General features: G+C 32.1%; 1 protein-coding gene and 1 long non-coding RNA gene across 2 annotated transcripts; both read right to left on the reverse strand.

Moving 5' to 3' along the window:
• Window positions 1-8,199: 8,199 nt before the first annotated feature.
• On the reverse strand, window positions 8,200-9,321 carry LOC130957058 (uncharacterized). Its single transcript, XM_057883957.1, has 4 exons — window positions 8,988-9,321; window positions 8,797-8,884; window positions 8,438-8,577; window positions 8,200-8,354 (listed from the first exon to the last, which is right to left on the reverse strand). Exons 1-4 carry the CDS (start codon window positions 9,319-9,321, stop codon window positions 8,200-8,202), a joined length of 717 nt encoding a protein of 238 aa, XP_057739940.1.
• Window positions 9,322-12,815: 3,494 nt separating this feature from the next.
• On the reverse strand, window positions 12,816-13,143 carry LOC130955011 (uncharacterized). The gene is made up of 3 exons (XR_009076561.1): window positions 13,085-13,143; window positions 12,928-13,004; window positions 12,816-12,833 (listed from the first exon to the last, which is right to left on the reverse strand). It is a non-coding gene; the product is annotated as an uncharacterized LOC130955011 (long non-coding RNA).
• Window positions 13,144-15,003: the final 1,860 nt, after the last annotated feature.

A 15,003-nucleotide genomic window follows, 5' to 3' on the forward strand; every position in this document is an offset into this window, starting at 1 on the left:
TTAGTGAAAAGTTTTATGTTATATATGATAATTTTTTTTATATTCGAATTATAGAAAAAATTGTATAAAATTAGTTTTGTTTTTTTTTGGATATATTTATCAGTATTCTAAACGTAACAATTATAGATAAAAATGATTGTTTATTGATGACACGTCATCTTAAACGATTTTTAAGGTTCTATTTTCATTCATTTTCTTAGATTTTAATCAAATTTCTTTATTTTCTAATAGAATTTCATAAATAATCAAATATTTGAATTGAGATAGTATTTCTGTATTTTCAAAAATTTTTAGGCTCAATAAAAAAAATAAGAGTTAGAGCTTTTTTACAAAAAAAAAAATACAAGTAAAGAAAAAGCGTGGTATAAGGAACAAAATCATACCTTATAGAACCAACTTGGACACCCAAGCAGGCACGTCTAGCGGACAAGGGCCCATTCCTGATGACCAAGGGGACACGCCTGGCGGCCAACTCATATGCCCGGCAAATGTGACGCACGCCTGGCGGACTACCCCACGCCTGGTGGCTGATGATTAGATTTTTGACGGTTTAGAATTTCACTAATGAAATCTCGTTGTAAAGTATAGTCTTTAAACCAACAATAATCCTTTTATACAAAAATTTATTTGTCACAAGTACAAACCCCTAAAATCTATAAACCGAAGTATTTAAACCTCGGGTCGTCTCTCAAAGGACTTGCAGGATAGTGTTCTTGTTATTGGTTATGAACTTGTTTATTTTGGGGTTTTAGATGAGAAATATGAAAAGTAAAGGGAAATGAAATTTTATTAACAAAATGGTCTTAGTAAGGTTTGATGATCAAGGACCTATATCATTATCACTAATCACAATCATGATAGTAGCAAGAATCAATCTCACTAAGTCATCCTCTAGCTAATAGCAAAGGAAAGTCAAGTGAGTTATATCAATCCAAGTCCATAAATCCTAGTTCACTAATTGAATTAATGAAGGCTAGAGTCAATGGCTATCAACTATCAATCACTTGGATATTAGTAACTCAAGAGTTCCTAAGTTATCTTCCCAAGCCAAGAACATAAAATTCTATTCTAACATTCTCCCAAGCATTTCATCGAACACTTGAAAGGTACAAAGAAAAAATATAGTAAATTACAACAAGAATGAATTCTACCTACAATTGAAGGCAAAAATATTGACAACAACAATCAAGGAACTCACAATTATCATGAATTACCTCAAAGTGCATTATTGAAAGAAAACAAAAGAACAACATTAGATCTACAACAAAATGAAGAATTGCAAGAATTAAAGTACATAACTAGAGAGAGGGAGAGTAGAAGAGTAGAATTGATAGAGGAAAAGTAAATCAAAGCATGAATTAATCCTAGATCTAAGAAGAGAGATTAACCTAAACCTAATCCTAATTCTAGAGAGAAGTGAGAGCTTCTCTCTCTAGAAACTATCTCTAAACTAATCCTAATGTGAATGTATGAACTATTGATGAAAGATGATGCCTTCCCCTTCAATCCTTGGTCCTTTAAAGTACTTTGGTGCCAAAATTGGTTGTAACTAGGCCCCACAACTTCCCAGAAATCGCTGGGCACGAGTTTCATTAAAAAATCACGTGCGGCCTTCGGCACAGATGCGCACAGTACGCGTACGTGTCCTTGGTCGATATTGCAATGTGCGCGCGAGCGTCTTGTGCGCGTGCGCGTCCTTGGACGAGATCAGTTCTTTGGCTTTTTGTGCTTCTCTCTACTTGCATGCTTCCTTCCTTGTTCCTTTTATCCATGCCTAGCCTATTTTAACATGAGATTACTAGCAAACACATCAAGGCATCTTATGGAATCAAGGATGAATTAAAATTACCAAAATAAAGGCTTAAAAAGCATGTTTTTACATTCAAGTACAAATACGGGAGAGATAACAAAATCATGCTAATTCATTGGTTAAATGTGAAAAAATGTTATCAAAATACTCTAAATTCAACACAAGATAAACCCTAAAAATGGGGTTTATCAGTAGCCCCCTCCTAGCCTCCTACATGCTCGGCAGACCTGCACCTACGCCCGGTGTAAATGTGTTAATGGAAGGTAAAATTTTGGGCTTTTGCCCAATTTCCTCTAATGCAAGTCTGGCTTAAAGATAATTCTAACTCTGAGGATGCAAGATTATTAAGGCCCAATTTCAATTACACACATCATTAGAAGTTTTAATCACATTCAAAATATTCAAAATTTCAGAAGATTAGTTATTAATTCTTTCTAGAAACATAAAAAAACTGGTTGTTAGGATTTAATTTGAATTATTGTTTTGATTTGAATGAAGTCGGTAATTAGTTATCTTATTTTTTTTTTCTGAAAGATGAGATTAGGATAGTTTGAATTTGAATTCTAAAATTAGGATATAAATAAGTGAACCTTGTTTACAAGAGAAGACATCCAAGAGGAGGATTTTCCTATCCAAATCCAACATTCCGTTCCTCGGCGCAATTTTCTTCTTGTTTTTCTTTCATTCTATAAGTAACTAATCATCTGTCAAAAGGTTAGGAGCTCTATTTATATTTTTTATGGATTATTAATCTACATTTATTTTGTTTTGAAGTCTTGCATTGATATATTTCATGATTAAGTCCTTCATTCGGATTAATGTCATTATAAGGTATGCTAATCCCTTTTGAATTTTTTTTATTATAATTGAAAGTAGATTTGATATTTGAATCAAAGCTTAAAAATTCTTTCACATGACTCTTTGAATTCAGTTAGGAATAGTGGTTCAATTAGTGTGCAACACATGCATGATTTTCAATCACTCTAATTTTGAATAAATGACATATAATTCGGATTAAAACAACTTTTGAAAATTGTGTTTTCTTCTAAAGGTTTAACGGAATAGGACTAACTTGAATATGTAGCATATAATTCGACCTAAGAACTACTTTTAAATCTTAGTAGAAACTAAATCAGTTTTTGTGCTTAAACTCTTTAATTAATTAACTGGCAACTAATTAATTAAAGAGAAACGGAGGAACTAAAGAATTTGAAATCAATTATTAAATATTTGTCATGAAAAATCTTTACATACTTTAAAATAAGTAAACAATATTTGATTTTCCTTAAGAGCATAAACATTTTCGAAACCCTTGACTCTCACCGTCACTGTCTTTCAAGCACTCAAGCACTCAAGCTTCCAAGTAAGATACAAGTTCTGTCATCATCAATCTAGGTTATTTTAATCTAATTAAGTATTTAATATAATATTTGCTTGCTTAATATTTTAATTCTTGTGAAAATGATATCTACTCACTGTAGTATTGTTTGAACGATTTAGTACATTTAGCGGTATCCGTGAGTTTTAATTTTCACTCATCATTATAATTCATAATAGCAATTAACAAGATGTTTAACTCAATAAAAAAATACTTAAATTAGGAGTGTTTATATATTGGGTTGGTTCAAGTTTAAAGACAAATAAGAACCAAACTGATTAAATTTTAATCAATTCGAGTTGGTTCGAATATATTATTTTTAGGGAATGGACCAAACTAATCCAAACTGATTAAATCTAAGTTGGATCGATTCGAATAATTGAGTATTCGATTAAAAATAAAATTAAAAAAACTTGAAAAAAAGATTAATCTAATAATAATAATAATAATTCAAAGTTAAATAACTATTATAATTTAAAAAATTTTAGAATTAAAGGATAAATTTGTATATGTATTATTAGATTTTATTTTTTTAATTAATATTAAACTAATTGGGTAATTGAATTGGTTTAGGTATCGCAATTTTAAAACCAATTTGGATCAGATTTGATTGGGTCTGATCCAATTATATCCAATTAGCCATCAAATCCAATACCAATATAATTGGATCGAATCAATTTTGAATGAATATTCAGATTATCCGAACCATGATGAATTCTCCTATACTAATAATCTAAAGCTGGTTGAAAAATCATATTTACTTGTTATTAATTGAAAAAAAAATTAACTCCCTGATCGAACTTATTTTCTTATATGAAATATTATATTTTTATGCTTCATATATCTAAATTTTTTCCAAAATTGCTGGTGCTCGCCTCATGTGTCCAACCTTGCTGTTTGGTTAGCGTTTCTACATTTAGGAATTCGTAAAACGAAAAAAAAAGGGCAAGAACAAAGAATAAAATTGTAATATTTTTTTATTTGTAAACGAAGTTTTTAAAAATTAAACCCTACTTTTTCTGTATTTTTCTTTTCTACCACAAACGATCATAAAGTACAATTCACTAATACTGGTACTAAATTAACCACATTGTTTAAGCTATTTCCCCAATATAATAATGTAGGATCAGTTAATTACATTGCCAATCTTCAAAAGCCGATGATGCTTCATTTGGCTATGATCAACTCATCTGCTACTTATTAGAAGAGCTCATGCATGTAGTTCTCTCTAATATATGGTTTTGGCTAAGTCTCAATAAAGTATTACACGTAACTATATATATTATATTATAACTCTGGGAGAATTACATCAACTTTTGTAAAGCTTTTTAGGACTTTATTACTTCAAGGTGGAAGCCCTAGTTAGCTGTATATATATATAGGACCTGGTCCGGCCATAATAAATCCAATATCATAAATCGGTTTTACTATTCATAACTCGGCATTTATCACATCATCAGTGTTACAGTTCGGCATTATGGTTATAATTCGGCACTACAGGCACTACTTAATAATCAATATCATTTATTGAAATCTGACGTTACAGATCAGCTCGACGGACTACTTCACAAATGTGAAACGTCCAACCTGACATTTACTCTTATTATTGCTCTTTATTACAAACAATAAACACAGGAACGTAACCGATCTATACGTTGTCACCTATAAAAATGTATGATCTTCTATTTTAAAGGACACATTGAATTCTCAATACTAACTTAAGCTTCGGAGTGCCTTTGCAGGTACACTCCCCCCTATTTCTTGCTCAAAGCTCTACGCGATTGGATACACTTTTGGAGAAAAGCTCGGATTATCACAAGGTCGACACCGAAAGCAATAGCTCGGCGTCAACTCCCAAAGACTGAGCTCTCTCTCCAGGTATCCATACAAGAACAGGACCCATTTTATAAATTACTATCCAGGTCTTATCTATGATTAAACAATAATGCACATATATCTCTTCATTTATAAAAATATATGCAAATTTTGTTCGTTTTATTTTGTCTATTTACAATCAGAATATCAAACTCTCCACACTTGATGATTGAGGAGACACGAGCTTATTCTACTTAAGTATTCTCTAAATAAACTTCCCTGATATATTATATGGTATTTAATACTCTTATATTTAAATATAAATTTAAATTAAACTCTCTTAATAAATACAATAAATTAAGAAAATACAATACACATAAGAATGTATGCTATGGTGTTTATAATTACGATGTTTACGATAGTTATACGATTTTATCAACACTTAAAAATTATTGCTAAAATTAAAATAACTCTTTTTAATTCAAAAAATAAAAATAAAATAAATTACTAAAATGTGAAAAAATATAGATTTTAATTTTAATAACACTTAAAACATATTATTAATATTGTTTAACCACCGTAGCTACAAACAACAGGCTCCACCTGTTAACCTATGTATAATATCATTTAAGTTTTAAGTGTTTAAAACTTGAAAGCAGGTAGATGTGTAAACGGGTCAAGTTGAGTCGGTCTTGGTGAAATTGAAAACTGAATCGATTAAATTTGATCGGTTTAAGTTGGATCGGGTTAATGTATTTTTTTTATTAGACCCAAACCAATTTAATTCATGTTACGTTGATTTGAATAATTAATCGGGTACCTGATTAGAATTAAGTTTATAAACAAATTGGTAAAAATAGAAAAAAACATGTAATATTAAAACAAATTATATTAAAGAGGTGAAAAAAAATGATAATTGAAGTAAAATAAACATCAGTAAAAATTATATACATATTTCTTTTTATATAATATATTAGATAATAGAGTTGGTTCTGATTTCACGAATTTAAATTCGATATCTAAACTAATTAAAATAAAATATAACTTAATTAAATCTAATTTTTTGTCAGATATAATATCCAATATGATATAATCAAGATTGAATTTAACTACTTACACCCATTAAGCAGGCATGCCTTTTGGCAAGTAGGGATTTTACACTTATTTAAACCAACAATTGAAATAGGTGAATAATAATGCTGGAGTTATCTGTAACATAACAATAATAATAAGTTAACAAGATGCCAGAAAAAAGTGATCTGATGGAGGATGCGAGGAAGAGAACAGAACAATAATGTGTCGGTACGTTTTCATGCATTTATTGGACGGCTACATGATTGGCCTCAAACTAGCTTAGCTTATTAGGCTGCGCATGATATGCAATAGTTTTATGCTATGCACCACTTTTCATATTAATGTACCATTTAATGTTACTTGATGTGCTACGTTTTTATGTCTTATAAAAAAAAACAATATTATAAAATATAATAGAGCCATAGACGAGCACAATTTATGTAAGAATATATACCTATATATATGAATATGAATATATATACATATCACATGAGAAAAACATTCTTATATATAAAAATATGAAAATGTATTTATAGTCATCAAATTAGTTTTAATAATTAAGATTAAACATATTTAATAAATGATACTATAAATATATGAAAATAATTAATATATCTAATAAAAATATTAAAATAATTAATTTCATATAACTATAAAAAATATAATTAAAAAATTACACAAATAATATTTTTTTTAAAAAAATGAAATCATATAATAATTAAAAATATTCCATTTCAATATATATTATAACTTTATTTTTGAGAGAATCCTTAGTAAATATATCTAATAAATAAATTAAAAATAAACAATTAGATAATCGTTTTTAAATATATAAATTGTATTCTTTTATTTTTGTGCATGAAACGGAAGGGAAGAGATAAGAGTTCGTGGATTGCGCATGCGTACGTATCAATCCAGGTTAATTACTTTTCATTTTGATTTGTGCAGCTCGTCAAAATTATTTAAGTCGGTAATTAATCCCACCGTAATTAATTGTTATATAGTACATATTAATTAAATAGTTTTAAAACATAAATGCACAAAATGTTTTTTATTAGCAAACCCTATCATTTTAAAATATTATTTTTTCTAAATCATTTTTAGAAGTATAAAATTATTCTACCCTCGTAACAAACTCAACTCAAATTCGACTCCATGTGTAATATAATTAAGTGAACCTACATTGAAAAAAAAAAAAAAACCTACATTGAAATTAATTTATTCACGACTTTGGCCAGGTGATCAAGCTAAATTTATTTGTTACCATTACATTTTAAATAACAAAGCTCAATAATTTTAAAAAAACTAAAAAATAAAAATCCTCTTTTAATTTTAGTGACACAAATTCAAAACTTTTTTCCTCAAATTTATTAATTACTATTACTACTAAATGATAAAGCTAAATAATTTATCAGACCTGCTGCACATACAAGTCTTTTTGGCAAATAAATTGGTTCAAACTCAACAAAAACCAACATCAGATTAGTTCATGTAAAGACGCACTTCCCAACTGTTGAATAGCGCAAACGTCATTATAAAAAATGGTTCTTCTTCCTCGATCAAAATCGCACCGCTCAAAATTCAAACGACACTCAAAATCTCTCAAAATCTCTCAAAATCGTCGCAAAAAGTTAAGGAAATTTCTAACTAAGTTCGAAATCTTCATCAAGAAACACAGGAAGAAAACATCAAAGATCATTGAAGATACTATTCACTAATCGTCAAGTTTTCTCACTTTTTTCTTTCTAATTTTGATCGGCAAAACACCCATAGTCATACTTTTGTTTATTTAGTAGATTCATTTTGTGTTCTTAAGTTGAAGTACGTATTACTGTTCTCATTATACCAAGGTTTAGAAAATCGGACCGGTCATTAAACCGCTCTAGTCACTGGTTCACTGGTCTAATCGGTTCAACCGGTGGTTCAACTGAAAAAACCGTTTTAGAATAGAATAATAAATAAATTATAAATACACATCCTAAAATATAATTATAGTCTGATATAAATCTTAAAATATCTAAATATTAAATCCCAAATACATATGATCTTATCAAAATCCAAAGTCAAAAGTTAAATAGTAATAAAAGCATATCTAAATATTAAATCCCAACATCATGGTTTATCAATCATCAAAATCCGCAAGAACTTGTTGCAAATTTGCTTCGGTGGGATGATCTTCACCTTCATTCCCACCCTGATCAGCAGAAGAATCAAGAGATGCAGCATAAAGACCACTACTACCACCGCCACTTTGATATAAATCAGCATCAATTTCACCTAATAAAATAAACATGTTATCATTATATTATAAACTAACAACATTCTAATAAATCATTAGAAACTAAATATACTATACTCACGCAATAAGTCATCCACATTACTAGGAAGATCAGGCTCTTTCTCTACAACCTCTTCAGTCACCCAAAAGGCAACTTGACTGATACTTTCATAATCAATTGGATCATATTGTGTCTTTTGATTTCTTTTTTCTTTTTCCTTCCTAAAAAGTTAAATACAATATATGAAGATTTAATAATTTACAAATTTGTTATGATAAAGATTACAAATGAAACAATATAGTTTTTCATGAAACATATATTACCTGGATTTAAGATGCAAATTATAGGTAACATAAACAATGTCATTCAGTCTATCATGCTCCAATCTATTTCTTCTTTTTGTATAAATCTAGTAAAAAAGGCTCCAATTTCTCTCACACCCAAAAGAAGCAGATGCTTGGCTAAGAATGCGAACAGCTATCTTTTGTAGACATGGAGCAGAGCCTCCGAATAACCTCCACCATTCATCTACCAATTATAAAACCATAACATATTACAAGATATCAATTAAGAACATAGGAGCATAAAACAAGTTACTATTAATTAAACAAATATTCAGCCATATTCTTACCAGGCTTAAGTTCAGATGCAGCTGGAATAACTTCTTGTCTATCAAAACTTTCCTTCCGATCTCTATATAAATGTATTTTCTTTATTGCCTGAACTGAATCCAAATTGTTACACTTGCAATACAAGGTAACAAGATCAAGCAAACCTCGCATAACATCAGGTGCTTCTTTATAATTTTCATTAAAAAAGAATTTAGGATTCAGGAAGTAAGCTGCCGCATGAAGATCTTTCTTCAAATGCTTGTCCCATCTTGAGTTGATAATATCTGTGTACGGCTGATATGCAGTCTTGGATTGCCTAAACATCTCCTTAATTGCATCTTCTGCCCTTAGCATTCCTTCATAAACACATCCCAAAGATGGTTTGTCATCAGCATCAACAACCCTCAGCAAGTAAATTAGAGGGCCCACAAGTTTACATACAGTAAAGCAATCGTCCCAAAATTTGCAGTCCAGAATATAGCACTCACAGCTCTACCAGTAGCACTCCTTCCTAATTTGTGATCAGTGAAAATTGAATCTACAACCAATTGTTGCAACTCCTTTTTACGGTCAAAGATGCTCTTCAATGTAATAAACACAGTTGCAAACCGGGTTGCACCAGGACGTACAATTTCTCTCTAATGAGGTCTTTGTCTTAGCCAAGATAAGAAAACCATATGATTGTACACAAATACTGTGATCTTTGAAGCATGTGTTGCAAGGTTAAAAATATGCGCCATGCTGTTTATATCTTTTAAAATAAGATTAAGGCAATGAGCAGCACATGGTGACCAATAGATATTATCATATTTTCTATTGATAAACCTACCAGCAGCAACATAATTGGCCGTATTGTCAGTCACAACATGCACAATATTATTTGGGCCGATCCATTCAATTACCTCAGAAAACAAATTACACAAGTGTGAAGCATTTTTTACCATACTGGAAGCATCTACTGATTTCACGAAGCACAAACCTTTAGAACAATACACCAAGAAATTGATTAATGTTCTTTGTCTTTGATCTGTCCAATCGTCAGCCATGAGGGTACATCCAATTTCCTTCCATGCACTCCTATAACTATCAGCTAGCATTTGCTTTCTCTTTTAAGATCAGCCAACAAATGAACCCTTAACTTATCATAAGAAGGCCCTTTGTAACCAGGTCCAATACCAGCAACACTATCCAGCATATCTTGAAAATATGGCAACATCACAACATTAAATGGAATTTTACAATCCAAAAGCCACCGAGCAAATCGTTTATCAACCTCGTGTATCGCCTCTTTGTTTTGCAAAACACTTTTAATACTTGGTTGAGTTCCTAGAGTTGTTCTTGGTGCAAACATAGGAGGAATGACTTTGGCTTTTTTCTTTGGATCGCCTCCAATTCCTTTATGATTCGAGGTACGCTGCTGTTCCTGTACTTCTTGAGCTATTGCCTCATCAATTGCATCCTCTACCTCATCACCACCCTCTTCACCAAAACTTATTTTTCTTTTCTTTTTGTTGGTCTGAATATCTTTCAATAAACTTTCCATCTGTTTTTCCACATCATATGGAACTTTAGGATATTGTTTCACGTCTCCAGTAATCTTTGCTAGATGTTTCTTCATCCTGTGAATTCCACCTCCATTGAAAACTTGTAGACAAAATAAACATTGATACTGTGGTTTTCCATTCACCATTTGTAGAGCAACATATTTCCAAGCTAAGTCTATTTTTCTCCTAAGGTTCGAAGAACCTTGTGACTGACTATCGTTAGCACTATGGGAATTAGGATTAGCAGCATCATTCGGAATAGGAGTATCGGCAGGCATGTTATTATTCACAGAAGCATTGTTATCAGCAGTTGCTTCTTGATTAATACTATCTTCCATAACTAAAATTAATAAAACATATATGAAATTAAAAACAGCCACAGCAATAAATATTAATAATTCTATTTACACAATGAACATTAACAATTATGCATAACCAATTTGAGAAATTCAGCCAGTCAACAAATATGCAAAACTGAGTAAGTTTTCAGCATTAACAAAGTACAAAACAGTAACAAATTTGAGCTACAAAATAGAAATTTGAGCAACACACAGAAATTGAACTACAAACAAAAATTGAACTACAAACAGATATTGAGCAACACACAGATTTTGAGCTGCAAACCAAGTTATCAACAAATAGAAATTGAGCTGCAAACCAAGTTACTAACAAAGAAGTTCACAGAGGCAAAGAACAAAGATGGGCAGAGGAAGTCAGTTCAGAGAGGCAAGTCGAAGTTCACAGAGGCAAAGAACAAAGATGAGCAGGCTACGAGTCACTCACCGCGCGACGAAGAAGATGATGGGACGGGCAGGGAACTAGGCGAAGAAGGAGGGTTACTTGGGCTGACGACCAGGCTGGCGGTTGCGCTGTTGACCGTGCCGCGGTGGCAGGCTAGGGTTCGGCGGCTAGGGTTCAGTCTTCTCTGTTCTCTTCTCTCACTCAGATGAATATGATTCAGCAGTGAATGGGTTCAGGGAAAGAAAGGGGGGGTTGGGGTGCGGGGTGCAGGGTGCTCCACGGGTCGGGTCGAGTTAAGGGTTTCTTTTTTTTTTAAATAATAAAACGGCGTCGTTTATGCAGAACCGGCCGGTCACCGGTTCGGCCCAACCGGCCAGTTTTTGGCCGGTTCGTCGGTTCTTTACCGGTTCTTTCCAGGACGGTTTCTACAGGAAGACCGGACCGTTTGCATTGCCGGTTCGTGGTTAAACTGGTCGAACCGGCCGGTCCGGTCTAGTTTCAGAACCTTGCATTATACGCTTCATTTGGTGATAACTGTGTTAGGTCGGTCTAAAAATATTACGTAGTGTTTGTTATATAGTTTAACCTATATTTGCATGTGTTTGAGGGATTTGAATATGTTTTTGTGTATGTTTGAGTGTTTGCATGTTTCAAACTTAGTTTGCCTGTAGTGCTTCTGGTATCAATGTATTCATGGTTGTGTTTCGGTGTATTTCGCATGTGTTTTGGTTATTTTGCTTGTCTTTCGGTATATTTCGTGTGAATTGAGGTGTACTTAACACTACAAGATATTTATTTATCTGTGGCAGTTTTTTCTCTTATTTGTGGAGGTTTATAACCCCCACCAAATGGTTTGTGGGGGGTTTCTAAAACCCCCAAAATTTGAGGTGCCACGAGGTCTTTCGTAGGGGTTTTTAAAAACCTCCACAATCTATTCAGTAGGGGGTTTTGTGTGTGATTAGTGGGGGTTTTATATTAAATTTTTGTGGCAATTTTTGGTCAATATTTTTGGTAGTTCAAAACCCCCACAAAAAGACTTTTCCATTTTAAAAATAACAAGTATTTTGTGGAGGTTTCAAACCTTCACAAACCTGTCTATAATTTTTAAAAATTAATTTACATTATTCTTACACTACTGATAATTTATTATTAAAAAATATTTAAACAAGACATTAAAAATGTAAAAGAAAATCAAAAGAAAAGAAATACTTCAAAACAAAACATAGTACACTACCATCATTTTTCAATCACATTAATTACAACTACAAATGAATAGTATATTTATACCAGTAGAATCTAACAGCAACTCAAATAAACCTATTCAAAAAATAAAGTTGTCCAAATGCTTTGTAACATCAAAGAAAGTCTAAACAGCACAATGAGAAAATGAGTTACTAAGCCATTGAATTAATAACATGCTAGTGGTTAACATGTGAAAATATGCAAGGAAAACATCTCTATTCTTGGTGAAAATGAGTCAGAACCAATCTTCATTTCACTAAACATGACTGTTAGATATATTAACAAGGCCAATTGACATACGTACAAAGCTTCATTACAATATTGATGCATCTCCAGCATCTGCCAATCAAGAAAATGAAACTCCTTCAAGATTTTAATACTCACTTACAAGAGAATACAAACCTGAAAAGAATGACAGAGGCACACTGCAAACCTTTTCTAGGAACGATGACAACAGGTGCTGCTTTGCAGTGGTGGAAGCAGTACTCTCCAACACTTCCCTGTAGCACACTGAACAAAAAAGAAACACACTCTTGCATCAGAAATTTAGAACAATATTGGATAAATGTAGAGGGAATGGAGAGGCTAACCTCTGAATTAAGCTTCTGCCTCTTGATCCCAGAACTACAGCCACAGGTTTGATCCTCTCTGCTTCCCTGCAAATTACTTTCCCTGCATCACTTTCCACAATCTGAGCCACTGTCTTCACCTGCATATAACATAACAAGGATTATTAACTAGGTACTATTGGATCGAAATATCCACGGTAGATTTGAAGTTCATGCCTAGCAAAATCTAGGTGTAACATAGACAAAGTATTAGAACAAAAAAATGAGAAGAATGATCAAATTCATTCATTAAGTGTTTATACATACTCATTAATTTGTTGAATTCTGTTTTGTCATCCTCATTTTGGTCTTGATGTCAAGCTTTTGTCAATTTGCAGGAATGACAAACCCTCTATGACTCAAGAATAGCATAGTGCATGCTTCTTATCTAGTTTCCCCAAATTTACCCCTTTTTTCTTGTTAATTCAATTTAATTTACTTTAATTGGACCGAGAATTAATCCCATTGGTTCAATATTGAGAACTTCTTTCTATAAGTTATGTGTGGATTAGCATCTGGTACACACTGTAATTAACTATTTTACTCTGAAGAAAGTAACCCCAAGAGGCAACTATTTTGGCAGAACAACACATTATGGAGTAGAGTTGATATGAGGAAATAGCAGCTACAAGACTCTGAGTGCAATGATATAATCTAGAATGTAACACTTCTTAGACTTATCTCACAAACTGTGGATGGCTTCAGTTCCAATGATATAATCTAGAAAAAATATAACAATCTTAATCTAATGTAACTAATAATATTAGAAATAAATACATTAAAATTGTCATTAAAAACCAGAGTAGCACAACTGAAAAAATGTCAATGTAATTTACCCTTTATTAATTTTTCTAGGAAGGATTTTACATTCTTTTCAAGTTTCAACTTATGGTCTCTAATTGTGCTTCCAAAATTTATTAGGGAAGAGATGCCTCTATAAATCAAGAATTCAAGATACATCTGTGATGTGCCTTACCTTGAACTATCTCTTGGTGCCATAACTATTGCAACGGCTTCTGGAAGCATAATTTGAAGAGAGAATATACATTTACATAAGCAATGAAAGAAAGTATAAAGGAATCACCTAATAAATAATAATTTAGTTCTGTAGAGTAACAAAGAAGTGCAGAAATTTATGCCAAATTATATGGCAGGTCCATAAAAGATTTCAGGAGCATAGAAGCTTGTATGTTCTATATGAAGTATACTCTAAACTTTATGTTCAGTAGATAAAGGTCTATAGATGAATCTATCATGACAGTTATGAGTACAAGAATTTGACATAAAAGTAGAAAACACCATCATTAAAAATGACTTTATGAGTACTAGATAAGGTGCATCCAACTCTTAATAAGCTTTGAAAAGATTTGGCATATAATAGCAAGATACATACCAAGTCTAAGTACACTACTACAAGTAAAATAACTGATGCACGAAATTGCAATCACACTTTTGCAATCCGCACAACTAACCAGCAAGTGCACTGGGTCGTCCAAGTAATACCTTACGTGAGTAAGGGTCGAATCCCACGGAGATTGTTGGCTTGAAGCAAGCTATGATTATCTTATTAATCTTAGTCAGGATACCAATATGATTCTTTAGCCTCGATTATAAAAAATAAAAAAAGGTGTAAAAGGAGTAATTGTTACGTAGTAATGGAGAATATGTTGGAGTTTTGGAGATGCTTTGTCTTCTGAATTCCTGTAACATAATGCTTCCTCAGTTTCAAAAGGGCAAAGTTCCTTCCATAGTAAGCTGTATGTAGGGCGTCACCGTTGTCAATGGCTACTTCCCATCCTCTCAGTGAAAATGGTCCAAATGCTCTGTCACAGCACGGCTAATCATCTGTTGGTTCTCGATCATGTCGGAATAAGATCCATTGATCCTTTTGCGTCTGTCAC

The sequence above is a fragment of the Arachis stenosperma genome, chromosome 10 (genome assembly GCF_014773155.1).
Source record: "Arachis stenosperma cultivar V10309 chromosome 10, arast.V10309.gnm1.PFL2, whole genome shotgun sequence".
In the NCBI taxonomy this organism is placed as follows: domain Eukaryota; kingdom Viridiplantae; phylum Streptophyta; class Magnoliopsida; order Fabales; family Fabaceae; genus Arachis; species Arachis stenosperma.